General features: G+C 42.0%; 3 protein-coding genes across 3 annotated transcripts; 2 read left to right on the forward strand and 1 right to left on the reverse strand.

Moving 5' to 3' along the window:
• The first annotated feature begins 110 nt into the window (after window positions 1–110).
• Window positions 111–4098, forward strand: aste1b (asteroid homolog 1b). The gene is made up of 6 exons (XM_026347097.1): window positions 111–798; window positions 984–1250; window positions 1345–2366; window positions 2507–2738; window positions 2847–3039; window positions 3187–4098. The coding sequence occupies exons 1-6, from the start codon at window positions 561–563 to the stop codon at window positions 3503–3505; spliced, it is 2271 nt and encodes a 756-aa protein (XP_026202882.1). The 5' UTR covers window positions 111–560; the 3' UTR covers window positions 3506–4098.
• On the reverse strand, window positions 3891–10161 carry klhl7 (kelch-like family member 7). The gene is made up of 12 exons (XM_026347098.1): window positions 9780–10161; window positions 9525–9627; window positions 9192–9285; window positions 8896–9020; window positions 8453–8628; window positions 8120–8294; window positions 6982–7124; window positions 6338–6578; window positions 5837–6038; window positions 5373–5470; window positions 5028–5211; window positions 3891–4754 (listed from the first exon to the last, which is right to left on the reverse strand). The coding sequence occupies exons 1-12, from the start codon at window positions 9909–9911 to the stop codon at window positions 4592–4594; spliced, it is 1836 nt and encodes a 611-aa protein (XP_026202883.1). The 5' UTR covers window positions 9912–10161; the 3' UTR covers window positions 3891–4591.
• A 145-nt stretch (window positions 10162–10306) lies between these two features.
• Window positions 10307–12496, forward strand: si:ch73-345f18.3. Its single transcript, XM_026347099.1, has 4 exons — window positions 10307–10642; window positions 10884–10959; window positions 11107–11328; window positions 11430–12496. Exons 1-4 carry the CDS (start codon window positions 10589–10591, stop codon window positions 11825–11827), a joined length of 750 nt encoding a protein of 249 aa, XP_026202884.1. The 5' UTR covers window positions 10307–10588; the 3' UTR covers window positions 11828–12496.
• The last annotated feature ends 46 nt before the right edge of the window (window positions 12497–12542 follow it).

The following is a 12542-nucleotide window of genomic DNA, read 5'->3' on the forward strand; positions in this document are numbered from 1 at the left end:
TGACCCGTCTTTCAGTCTCGACTATTTTTCACAAAATATTTATTTCTTTTCTTTTTTTTATTCACCAGCATGATTTTTAAATATGCAAAAATTTAATTTGTGCACAACATCATTTATTTCCGTTTTACTACCCAGGGCTTTTACTTCCATAACATAACAAGGAAGTAGTCAGCAAAATGCGCACTCAGCACATGTAAACAGCAGAGAAGGGAATTTTATTTGGTGTATAGCAGGTTATGTACATATTAATGATCCACATTAAGACTAGCTTTTAAAAATATTTGTTTGAAGAAATTTGCAACTGTTAAATCCATGCTTTTAGCATATGAATTGTTCTGTTGGGACATTTCCGAGTCTCTGTACGTCTGTTTGGAAAACTAACTCGTGTCTGACTGACTCAGAAGAAGCAGTGAGTTTGTCATAGCTGGCTTTTATTTTCCGTCGCATTTGGATATCTGCAGGAACACAGGTATACGCACCCTTGGGTTTAACTGGTAGCAGACAGCTCTCTGAAGAAGCCCTATCAACTCATTGTATGTCTTCAAAGATCCTGGGATCCAATGGGTGTCCAGGGTCTGACCACTTATGTGGAGGGGAAAGGACACTTCCTCCACAATGTGAAGTTCAGGGACAGTCGCCTGGTTATTGATGGCTGCAGTCTGTATTTCCGCCTCTACTTTAGCTACAGTTTGGACCAGCAGCATGGAGGGGACTATGATGCTTTCTCTTGCCTGCTCACCCAGTTCCTCTCTGCGTTGGCAGCCTGTAACATCCAGCCATATGTGGTTCTGGATGGAGGTAAAGGCGCTTCAGAATTGCAACCAAAACATATTGTGCCCTTTCAGATACCTTATGGATAAAATATTAATTAACCTAGGAGGGATTTGTTTTGCTTTCAAATGAACCTGCATCAAGAGTATAGAGTAAAAGCGTTTAATTTGTATATGTTGTTTGATTTTGTTTTGTTTTTTTATGCTTGTAAGGGATGGACCCCAGTGACAAAAAGTTCGCAACTCTTCGGCAGCGTCTGCAGTCCAAGATAAAGGAGGCAGACAACATCTCTCATGGCCGCAATGGCTCCGTTCTCCCCATCCTGACCAGAGATGTCTTCGTTCAGGTCCTTGTCCAGAGAGGGGTCCCACTGTTCCAGTGTCCGGCTGAGGCTGACTGGGAGATTGCATGTTTGGCTCGCCAGTGGAACTGTCCAGTTCTGACCAATGACAGTGACTTTTATATCTTTGACCTGCCAGGTGTGACACAGAAAAATTCAAATAGATCTTTGTAATTAAATTAGGTGGTTTTGCTGTTATTTGCTCATTGTTTATGCTCTTTGGTTTGTTTTAGGTGGTTACCTGCCCTTCAGTTATTTTCAGTGGGCCAACCTTAATGGTAAAGCCTCTCACCGCTACATCTCAGCTCGATGCTACACCACTAACGGGCTTTGTCGCTGGTTTGGGGGCATGAACCGGGAATTGCTACCTTTATGTGCTGTCCTATCTGGTAATGACTACGGTGCTCCAAAAGATGCAGAAACGCTAATTTCTATGTTGGATGTGAGTGAGTTCGCGACAGGTGGCAGGGGTAAAGGTAAAGTACCCACCTCCCGCATCGAGGGCATCCTCTTCTGGCTGTCGTCTTTTTCGAGTCCAGCAGAAGCCCTGGAAGAAGTGAGCAGGCTAATGGGGGAGGATGACGGTAGGAGTAAGAGAGGACAGAAGGGTGGGCTTAGTTCACAGCTGTGGGCAGGTATGCAGGAGTACAACATAAAATCTCAAAGCTCTCTGGCTCACTGGTTCTCTGGAAGTAAGGCAACACCAGGAGGACGAACCTCTGGGCTCACGCAGCTGCCAGAGTGCCTTTCACAAGCTGCAGCACAGGGGCTTTTGGCTCCCTTGGTCTTAGACACTCTTGTGATGCACAGGGTCCTGCTGATGCCTCAAGTGGAGAACAGCAAGCTAGCCAGCAGCCACTCTAGCGCCAGAGGTATACGTCAGGCTGTATATGGTATGTTACTGCACAGGGGACAAGATAATGTGGCTCTGGGTAGGGGTGGAAATGTGCAGCTCTTGAGGGGACCAGGACGTGTCCAAGCACAGGAAATGAGGGTTCAAGGAAACATCAGTCAGGGTATGAGAGGTGGTAGAGGACAAGGCCGCAGGGGACGGGGAAGTGGTCAGGGCAGTGGAGCTTTCAATTTACCCACACAGCAGGGTATAAATGTAGGATTTAGTATTGATCAAGCATGTGGTGCAGCTAGTGCTCCTGCTTGTGTGGAAGAGTATGACCGTCTGGACCTGAACTTGAAGAAGAATCAAGTGGAGGTACATCCCCCTAGATCCCCTATAAACCTTGAAACACTTGACCAGGTAAACATGACACCAAAAATGCTTTCTTACATATGACCTGTACTTATTTTTATCTGTTTAGGTATATACATTTAAAAAAAAGAGGGTTGTTATGATGTGTTTATACGCATTTACCAATGTTGACCTTTGATTTTATCCAGGCTCCTGTAGCAGTTCGTCTGGGTGCCCTGTTAGAAGTCTTAGGTTCAAATGAGTCTGTTCTGGCTCCTGTTCCTTTCCACCTGAAGTTGGCGGTAGCAGTCACAGGCTTCTGGCTGCGAGAGGTTACACCAAAACCTCCACAGCCCCATCTCCAGGCCCTTTTGCTGGGCATGGTTTATGGAGAGCTGACCTGGAACAACCAGCCTGGAGCTACTCACAGTCAACATGGAGGTTATTTTTTTCCCACATGGTTAAAAAAACTAAAATGTAGTTGTAATAACAAGGCAAACAGTCATCTGTCCATAATATAAAACCTGCTGCTGCTGTGTATCACCTTAGTCCCACAGCTAAATTGGGGCGCAGAGCGCAACGTGTGGGCTGTGCTAGATCGACAACGTGTGAGACCAGGGGAGAGACGGGGCATGGATGTCGTGGCGGCTCATGGTTTCAGTCAATGGCAGGCCTGCCTCTGGAGTGCAATGTGCCTCAACCAGCTTTTACTTCTGCCGCTGCCTCAGCCCCAGCTGTCATGGTAAGACGAGTGGACATAAATGTATTTGAAATTTACATTGATTGTTTGGTCTAATCAACAGTTGGTATCAGTGCTGTGGCTGATCATTGTATATCTGCAGATGCAGAAAATATGTTTTGATAACTTAGTGGCCTCCCTCTCCCTCAGGTTGTTCTGTGGTACCTTGGTGCATGGCCTCCTCAGGTCTCTAAAAGGGGGCCACACTGCTGATTCCCTCCTAGCTGGGGGTTCCTTGTCTGGGCAGCTCTACTACACCCTCCTGGACGCTGTGATTAACTGCAGTGCCAAAGCTGATTCCTCTTCTTCCACCACAGGGAGTAGAAGGAGAGGGAGAGGCAGAGGCCGGGGAAAGAGAGGAAGAAGGGGAGGTGGGAGAGGAGCAAGGGGAGGGGGACAGGGGTCTACTGAGGACATAAACAACAGGTTTGCTCTCCTGATGAGTGAGGAAGACTCTGATGATGATTAGTGAAGATTTGTATAAAACGCTTACTAGGCGCCAAATGAGGTTGAACATTCCAGTGATTCCTTAAACCTGCTCAGGAAATTTAGTATATTAATAGTTATATTAAGGTTTGGAAGAATAACACGTCGTAATGTTTACCACAGTGTCACAATCTCTGTATTTGTATTGCACTAATTGAACCTTCTTTTATGATAACTGCCTGCTTTTTTTTTTATTGCCGTCTGAACTCTGATTAACTTTCCCAAAGCAGTCTCTTGCCATATTTGAGCAGATATTTGAGATTTTAATGTCACTATGAATTACAGCACCTTTTCCAACCGTTAAATTTTATTCCATTATTCAACGTAAGACTTTGTGCTCTTGAGATTTTTACTCATCATTTATTGTAAAAAAAAAAAAAAAAGAAGTACCGTATAGGTAAGAATAAAATGTTTACTCATTGTCTATAAAACAATGCCGTTATAGTGCATTATGGATGCACGCAAACAAGATTATACTATAAAAACAGTAGATTTACACTGTGTAACAGAATGTAATTCACAAGCAACACTATGCGAACAATGACCACGTTTCTAATTAAAATCTTTTTTAACAGACATCATGTTTCATAAATAAATTCTGTGCTTTCTTTTTTTACCATAGCAATTGCTGTTGACATACCATCAACAAAACATCCTGACTGGTTATTCCACATTGCAAGCCTACCTACGGCTACGGCTCAATACATTTTAATGTGTACATGTAGGAGTAAGGGTTGGGCTTCATTCTTAGTAGCTCAACATAGTTTGGGAAAAGTGTTTGCTTGAGCTGACTCTTGTACTATTGGAATTAATGCTGTGGAAATTTAACGAGAGGACAAAGTGGGATGTTAGAAATAAAAACCTGTCTCCAATATAAGCCTGTCCTGAGAATTCACCATAACAACCTATTTAAACACACAATACTATTCCCATTAATATAAGAATGACTCTTCCTACAAAAACACCTTAATGTTAATCAGTTGCATCACTGACTGACCGTCTCCTGAAGCAGGTGTCAAAACTGTCATTAAATGGCACAAATTAAAATACACTGGATGTTCATCTTGTCCTATGATGATGACGAGGTCGAATCAGATGAAGAAGCAGCAGGAGCCTGAGACTGAGAGTCTATTAGGTCCATGTCTTCATCTTCATTGACCCCACATGTGTCAACAACGCAGATCAGGCAGCTGGTTACAGGAAACGCCCGCACTTTGCTACAGGTCACCCACCTGAAAAGCACAGAGCGAGAAAAAATAACTAGTTTTAGTAGTGGTATATCTAGTATTAGACAATTAGATTTAGGATTTATATTAGGTATTATTTATTTGTACACATTACATCGTGCCCACGAGAGAATTTAACAATATCTTAAACTGCCACTTACCTATACTGTGGCTTTATAACTTTATATCTTCTAGTACAGATACTGGTCATGTAGTTTACTAGTACATCAATATTATATTCTTTGCTTTGTTTTGGTAATATTTAGTTAAAACACCAACCTGTCAGTATCAGTGTGGTACTCCATGACATGTCCAAGCCGCCCCACACCTTGGAGCCCTGCCAGAACGTAGATGACTTCACCAACTGCTGCACACTTCACTGTTACACCTCTCCAAGGTATTGGCGAGGCGGCACGCCACTCGTTACTGGCAATGTCATAGTACTCGACTGAGTCCAGTCCACCTAAAAAAAAAAAAAAAAAAAAAAAGAGTCCTGTTACATCCCCTCCTTATAGTTAGAGACTTCTGACTCCAGAAGCTACTGATATATTTTTGCTTCTACCACAGGCTACAACCTTTACCCATTATCTATCACTGTGTTAGTTGTTGCATTTGTATCATTACCCAATGCCCCCTGCCCTCCAACAGCATAGATCCTATTGTTGACCACTACCAGCCCATGATTTTTCCTGGCTTCTCTCATCCCACACAGCTCCCTCCACCTGAGGACAACAACAGCAACATATAAAGAAGAGATTTGTTAAAGGTAAAACTAGTATAACACAGTAACAAGTACATGCTAAGAGAATTTAATATGATAGTGCACATGCATATTTTTTTCACACCAGAAAAGCAGGCTTGATTTGTTGTGTTTCACTTAGTTTTGGGATATTAATAAAACAAGATCATTATGTTTTTATATATAGCATCGTAATACAACCATCTTTTTATTTATATTCAATTTCATTATCAAATCCATACAGACTATAACAAGCCAATGGTAAAACATTGTGAGAATGTATAGACACATTGATATGTGACATTACATGTCATCCTTTAGGTTGAACAAAGATGTTTCTGAGACTTACTGTTGTGTGGCAGGATCGTAGACCTCACAGTTGTTGAGCACCCTGCCAGATACATTGTTGCCCACTGTTCCTCCAACAACATAGATGAGCCCATTGGCCTCCACTGACCCATGGCTACACCGGGCCATCAGCATGCTAGATTTCACTTGCCAAGACTCCGTCCTTGTGTCGTAGCATTCAAAAAGGTCTAGGGCTGAGCTACCTGTAGACACATGTATGGTACATGCAGCACATGGTTACGTTAGATGTTTGCACAAGTGCATAGTATTTTTCCCATAAAGGACTGTCAGTATATTTATGCTTTTCTAAAGGGAAGGGATTTAACTGTATCCCTATATCTCTATGTCATCTGTTAATTCACATGGAATCCACTATAATACAGGGTTAATGAACAATAAACCACACCAAACTTCAAATGAATTTAACCATCACATAAAGCACTCCTCAACCACTCAGTAGATTTGGGTGCCAAGATAAGTCTTTCCACCTTTTGGTGCTTACCTACTTCAGACCCTCCTGATGTGTAGATCTTGCCCTGGACAGCACAGGCGGCCAGACTGTCACGTGGTGTGGGTGGGCCGAGCTTGGAGTACCAGCTGTCCTTCAAGACATTGTAGCAGTCCATGCGCTTTATAGGGAAGAGCTGTGATCCCCCCAGTATGTAGACCACATTGTCCCAGAAGACAGCTGTGGCATCGCGTCGCTTCTCGAAGGGGCAGCGGATGTCGGTCCAGCTGGATTCCTGCAGTCAGACAAACAAATATGATTACAAAATACAAAACCATGCTAAAATCTTTGAGCAAGACCTAAATCAGAAATGGTTAAAAATAGAATGTGCTTACAAACTTTTCAGAAACTATGAAAATTAGCCACATTGTGAGATACATTGAGATACACAGTAGTAAAAAAAATATTTATATTTAGAATTGAATAGAATGATTGATATAAATATATATATATAATTTAGATATTGTCCACAGCTAAAAAAAACCATGACTGTACCCTCCTAATTGATAAGATCTTTTTTAAGTTTTAGTCAAATATAACCTGTCAGAAGGTAGAAAGAGATAACACTACATTTTATGGTTTCTGACAGGCACAATTACACCTTTGGGTGACACCTGTTTGCATGTGCAGTCTGGTACCTTAGGGTTGAAGTAGCGGCAGGACTGTGGCTGCGAGCCTCCAAAAAGAGCGATGCGGTAGTCATGTTTCTTGCGTCGTGGTCGGCTGCTCTCTCCCAGGTCTTCTCTGTCCTCCAGGGACAGGAGATGGTAGCGCATTCCACCTGGGACAATAACACAGGTCGTTTGGGTTTTTCGTGTCCTTTCACACAAAGTACACTGCCCGTCCAAAAAAGCTACTACCTAGATTTAACTAAGCAAATAGTTAAGAGCCTACCACTGGATAATTTATGCATGGTTGATTATGTTTCTGCTGACAAGTTATTTAACCCTAACTGATGCAGTGAGTAGCTTCTCATTTCTTCAACAACCATGTCTGAAGACACATCCTGTGGTGGTGGAAAAGATGTTAATCTGTTTCAGAAGGGTCAAATTATTGGCATGAATCAAGGAAAGAGAACACCTAAGGAGATTGATGAAACTACTAAAACTGGGTTCAGAACTGTCCAATGGAAGAAGGTCATGTGGTCTGATCAGTCCAGATTTATCCTGTTCCAGAGTGATGGGTGCATCAGGGTAAGAAGAGAGGCAGGTGAAGTGATGCACCCCTTCATGCCTAGTGCCCACTGTACAAACCTGGAGCAGTGCTATGATCTGGGGTTGCTGCAGTTATTCAGGTCTAGGTTCAGCAAGATTATGTGCGCAAGGAATGAGGTCAGGTAACGACCTGAATATACTGAATGAACAGGTTATTCCATCAATTGAATTTCTGTTCCCGAAAAACACGGGATAGCATTCTAAGATGACAATGTCAGAATTCATCTGGTTCAAATTGTGAAAGTGTGGTTCAGGGAGCATGACACATCATTTTCACACATGGATTGGCCACCACAGAGTCCAGACCTCAACCTCATTGAGAAACTTTGGGATGTGCTGAAGAAGACTTTGTGCAGAAATAAATGGTGTGACATTGCAGAAGCTTATTGAAATTATGCCACGGCGAATATGTATGGTAATAAAAAGTAAAGGTGGTCCAACAAAATATTAGAGTGTATGACTTTTTTTTGGACAGGTAGTGTACCCAGACACTATTGTGCATGTTTATTATGCCCATGTCTAAATGAGACTTAGTGTTTTTCGTTCTCTCTCTCCAACTCACTGATGACCATCTTCAGGCACTGTGGGTTGTCCTGAATGAGAGGCTCAGCCTGCACCGTCTTCGACAGGAATGTTTTGGAGACCAAAGGAAAGCGAACGCACCCCAACACCTCCACCATGTACTGCTGTCTGTTACAGACATCGTACTTTAGCCAGCGCACTGCTGCATCATAAATCTAAAAACAAATGTGGCAACAAAACAAAATGTGTGAACAGTTACACAGGATATTCTTTTTTCTTCAATGCAATCAAACTTCTGCATATAATGGTGGTATAAGTAGATTATTATAAAATTATAGCACAAGTGAAATAAAGCAGCAATAAAGCAGTGTACCTGGGCCTCAGCACGGACAGTGAGTTTGTCCTGGTGCAGCAGATGTGTGAGTTGTGAAACGTCAAGCTGCAGGAACTCATCCAGTTTGTACACTTCAGTGAAGTGGAGCTGGAAAAAGTCCTCTGCTGCTGCTTTGAGCTCAGGACAGTCCATACAATCTGCCAGGGCTGAGATACCTGCAGGAGGACACAACAATGAATAGCAATATAATGTTTTATATGACTTTAAGACCTGATACCAATGACATTTTGGAAAAAGAACTTGTAACATATAAGGCTCTTGCTTCCAAAAATGCCACTTAACCAACACAGCTGGAACTTATTACCCCTTAATGTACTTAATGTTTTGATAATATATGCTGTTGGCTCAATAAATTGTGGGATAAAAGCATGTGACATCTTGCAAGATTTCAAATGAATAAAGTGTATTTGTACCGTTCTTACCCAGACAGTTTGTTGCATCAATCTGTCCTTTGAGGAACTCCACACACATCTTCTTCACGGGTTCAATCTGGTACTGGTTGGCTGCATCCAACAATGACTGGACATTACTGCTGTTCACTGAAATCCTGGCACATGTACATGCACACACACACACACGGTGCATTTGGCATAAGAAAAAAAAAAAGGGCTCAATAAGAACCTCCATGGCTCTATCAGAGAAGTCTTTTACATAAACTTTTAACTGCAATTCTCATATTTATCCTTGCTTGACATATGAATAGACTTTATCGTCTTACCGGGCTGTGTAGATAAATTCAATCAACAGCTCAATGATCTCAGGCTCAGCACTCCTGAGCTCTACCTCATGAGACATCGACTCCATCATTCGGGCTGGAAGCAAAAAAAAACAAAAACATTAAACAATATGTGGAACCACGAAATTGTTTTCTTGTTAAGTTTAATAAGTCATTTATAATCATGTTTTCTATCAAGAGATATCAAACAAAATGTTTTATTTCTAAGCATTTTCCACGCATAACTAGGTGTTTTAATATTCCAATAGAAATCAGACTGTCCTTGTAAGAGTTATGTGTTACCATGATTATGTATTTGTGTGTGTGCACACTTACTGGTGAACATGAGGCTGAAGAAGTGGCTAGCAGCAGCTAACACTACTCTGTGAGCAGCAAAGTGTTTCCCCTGAACCACCAGGGTCACATCACACAAGGTACCCTGAAGAAAACATCCACACCCCCACACACACACACATCAAATTGTCAAGACAGGGTGGTGCACAGCAAAGCTGTCATGTATAAAAGATAACCTGTCCTGTCACAGTCACACATCCTCAACCTGTGGTTTAGTGTTTTCTCTCTCCCACTCACCTGTTTCCTCAGGTTGTTCATCACTCCCATGATGCTGGAGAGCTGTCTGTACTCCTCTTTGGTGGCACCTTTCCTCTCGCTTTTCTTCTTGACTTGGCCTGACGCCTTTTCTGGTGAAGCCATGCCCGTCATGTCAGCCTCACCAATGTTATGTGTCCTCTTGAAACCCAGCTGCAGTCTCTTTGTGTTCGTTTAGTCACTGACAGTTAGCTTAGGAGCAGCTCATTGCGAGTTTATGAATTTAAAAAGCCACCAGTGTGACGGCAGCTTCTTTTTGAAAAGCCAATACAGAGAAGATCTTTAAAATAACCTCACTGTGAGGTGTTGAAATAAAACCAGTTCGTGTAGAGTTTTTAAGATAAAACTTAGTATTTAGTTAGCTTGTATTGAGGCTTCTCTCTTCTTCTACGGCTCAGTTAGATGAAACATACTCTCTTCCGCCCTCTTCCGGCAGACGTCATCAATGACACAATCCGTCACTTCTCCTGAAGGATTGCGGAACTTTCATTTTGCATTTTAAAGGAACACTTGGATTAGTTTGCACCCAAAGTAAAACAGCAACTTTTAGACTCAAGTAGCCTATACGTATAGCCAGTGTATTGCTACAGCCAGTGACGACATGGCGCTGCAGCTCACCTGTAGGCGCACCTGTCTGTCGCGACACCTGTAGTATGTGTAATGTTCAAAGAACATAACCAGGAAGAGACGCTCATCACATCAGAGGTCGCATGACGCTGACGCAATGCGGGCTACAAACGCTTATTGTCAGAAATCACTGACCTGAAAACAAATTGAGAGAGCTGCAGAAAATGCTCCGTTTTCTCTGCTGTTTCTGCTTCTCCAGGGAAAACTCCGGGGACGAGGTATGTTTTTCATACTGACGAGAGTTTTGTGTAACTGTTAATACGAGATTTTCAAGTGGTGTCCTTCGAGTTTAGACGAAACAAATGCTGATTGCTTTGCTTAAATTACATTACCACACTGGCCCAGTTGAATGGTCAGGAATATACACACTATAAACGTTTTATACATTTTTATACAGTCCAGGTATTTACATTGTGGGTGAACATTAAGTGTTTAATTGTCCTAACTTTGCTACTTCAGAGGCAGCCTCTCCTGCAGCCCCCATCCTCTGACCCGAATGAAGCTGCATCAGCCAGACAAACCCTGCCATCACGCAGTGCGACATCATCTCTTTAAATGTTTATGTGTCTGTCTTGCAAATCTGTACACTTCTATTATATGTCTCATGATGAGCACATTTTTCTGTACTATGCGTTTTCTTTTTCCTCTGTCTGTGTTTTTTTTTTTTTTATTTAACTCACAGAAGCACAGAATGTGAAGCGGACCGGCAGGCTGGTGATGAGACGAGTGTGTGTGCCAGAGTTGGACAAAAGGTTTTCAGACATGGCTGAGACCTTCAATGAGCAGCAGGAGTGCTATGAGGCCATGATCCGACACATCAGAAACGTGCAACAGACCTATGGCTGTGCCCACAGTGACACCCTGTTTTTTTCTGAATGCCTGGGAAAGATCAGAAAGGAGCACGGTGAGTGACGTACACAGAGGTGCTGGTCAAACCACCTATCTGTCACCTGGCTATGTGATGGATGCATTTCCTTTTCTGGTTTCATCTCTCTTTATTTACAGAAGGCACATACAGGATCTCCCTTGAAATAAAAGGCTACGACTTCTCTCTCCGTGTTGTTCCTGTGGGGCTTGAGGGAAGAAGGGAAGAAAAAATGCTGCCACCTTGTCTGAGGTTGGCTCAGGATGAACTGAGAGGTATTTCTGAGAGTGCCAAGGCCACCATCTCAAAGGGTACAACACTTCAAGAGCTGATTGGCTGGCTGCTCCGTAGCAGGGATCAAATGGCTAAGCAAGTGAAAGGGGCAGCCCCATCTTATCAGGAGCAAGGAAGACTGAATGAAAACCTAGAGGAGAACAGGAGGGAAGTGATGAGAGCAAAGGATTTGTCAGTGAAGTACAGACAAGAAGCTGGAGAAGTCTTCATTGAGGCTGCACAGATTGCAGGGGATTACTTGTAGTTTACTGTATGTAAATTTAAATGCATTATATGAATCAACTAGTTACATTTTATTATCAGTAATGTGGAAATATTACATATCATATCCAAGATACCAGCTATGCCCTGTGGTTTAGGGGTTTTTTTGCTGCCTGTTTGTATGTTGTTGTTTTTTTACAGAGAACATGGAGGACTTGAAACCATATCTGCCTTTTAAATGTCTTATTACTATTATAATAAATACAAACACTATATTATGCTTTATACTGTATATACAAAAAAATCAAATGTTGATATGTGTAATTTTATCACCTGACATTAGGGGGCATTGCAGACTCACTTTACTATTTTGTCTTCATTTCATATGCCATAGTTTCAGTCTGTCTCTCAGAAATTGCTCTTCATGGATTTATAATCCCTAAATCCCAGAACCAAGAATTAAGAGTATCCCTGTTATGTAGAAAATGTTATGTTGAGAAAAGATACATTAGTATTCAGATCACTTTTTTCTATAAAGCTACAGAGGGCAAAACAGGACAGGATGCAGTCTCCTACAGCAGGAGTGGAGATGAACTGGCATGTTTATTGTTTTGATTATTTATATACTTTTGCTATTGTAGAATTTAGACAAAGCAGATTTGTTTCTTATTATCCACAAAGCCCCATTTCAAATATTAAATGATTAAAAACTGCAGCTTTCCTGCTTCAATTAATCAGAAAGCAAGCAAACACATGGT

This window comes from Anabas testudineus, chromosome 11 (assembly GCF_900324465.2).
Source record: "Anabas testudineus chromosome 11, fAnaTes1.2, whole genome shotgun sequence".
NCBI lineage: Eukaryota > Metazoa > Chordata > Actinopteri > Anabantiformes > Anabantidae > Anabas > Anabas testudineus.

Excerpts from the sequence above, each read along its gene's own strand:
- si:ch73-345f18.3 (XM_026347099.1), top strand. The coding sequence starts at position 10,589 with ATGCTCCGTTTTCTCTGCTGTTTCTGCTTCTCCAGGGAAAACTCCGGG. Across the intron at positions 10,643-10,883 it reads GGGAAAACTCCGGGGACGAG|AGGCAGCCTCTCCTGCAGCC; the intron begins GTATGTTTTTCA and ends TTGCTACTTCAG. Across the intron at positions 10,960-11,106 it reads ACAAACCCTGCCATCACGCA|AAGCACAGAATGTGAAGCGG; the intron begins GTGCGACATCAT and ends TTTAACTCACAG.
- aste1b (XM_026347097.1), top strand. The coding sequence starts at position 561 with ATGGGTGTCCAGGGTCTGACCACTTATGTGGAGGGGAAAGGACACTTC. Across the intron at positions 2,367-2,506 it reads ACCTTGAAACACTTGACCAG|GCTCCTGTAGCAGTTCGTCT; the intron begins GTAAACATGACA and ends GATTTTATCCAG. Across the intron at positions 3,040-3,186 it reads CCTCAGCCCCAGCTGTCATG|GTTGTTCTGTGGTACCTTGG; the intron begins GTAAGACGAGTG and ends CCTCTCCCTCAG.
- klhl7 (XM_026347098.1), bottom strand. The coding sequence starts at position 9,911 with ATGACGGGCATGGCTTCACCAGAAAAGGCGTCAGGCCAAGTCAAGAAG. Across the intron at positions 9,286-9,524 it reads CTTCAGCCTCATGTTCACCA|CCCGAATGATGGAGTCGATG; the intron begins GTAAGTGTGCAC and ends TTTTGCTTCCAG. Across the intron at positions 7,125-8,119 it reads GTGCCTGAAGATGGTCATCA|GTGGAATGCGCTACCATCTC; the intron begins GTGAGTTGGAGA and ends TTATTGTCCCAG.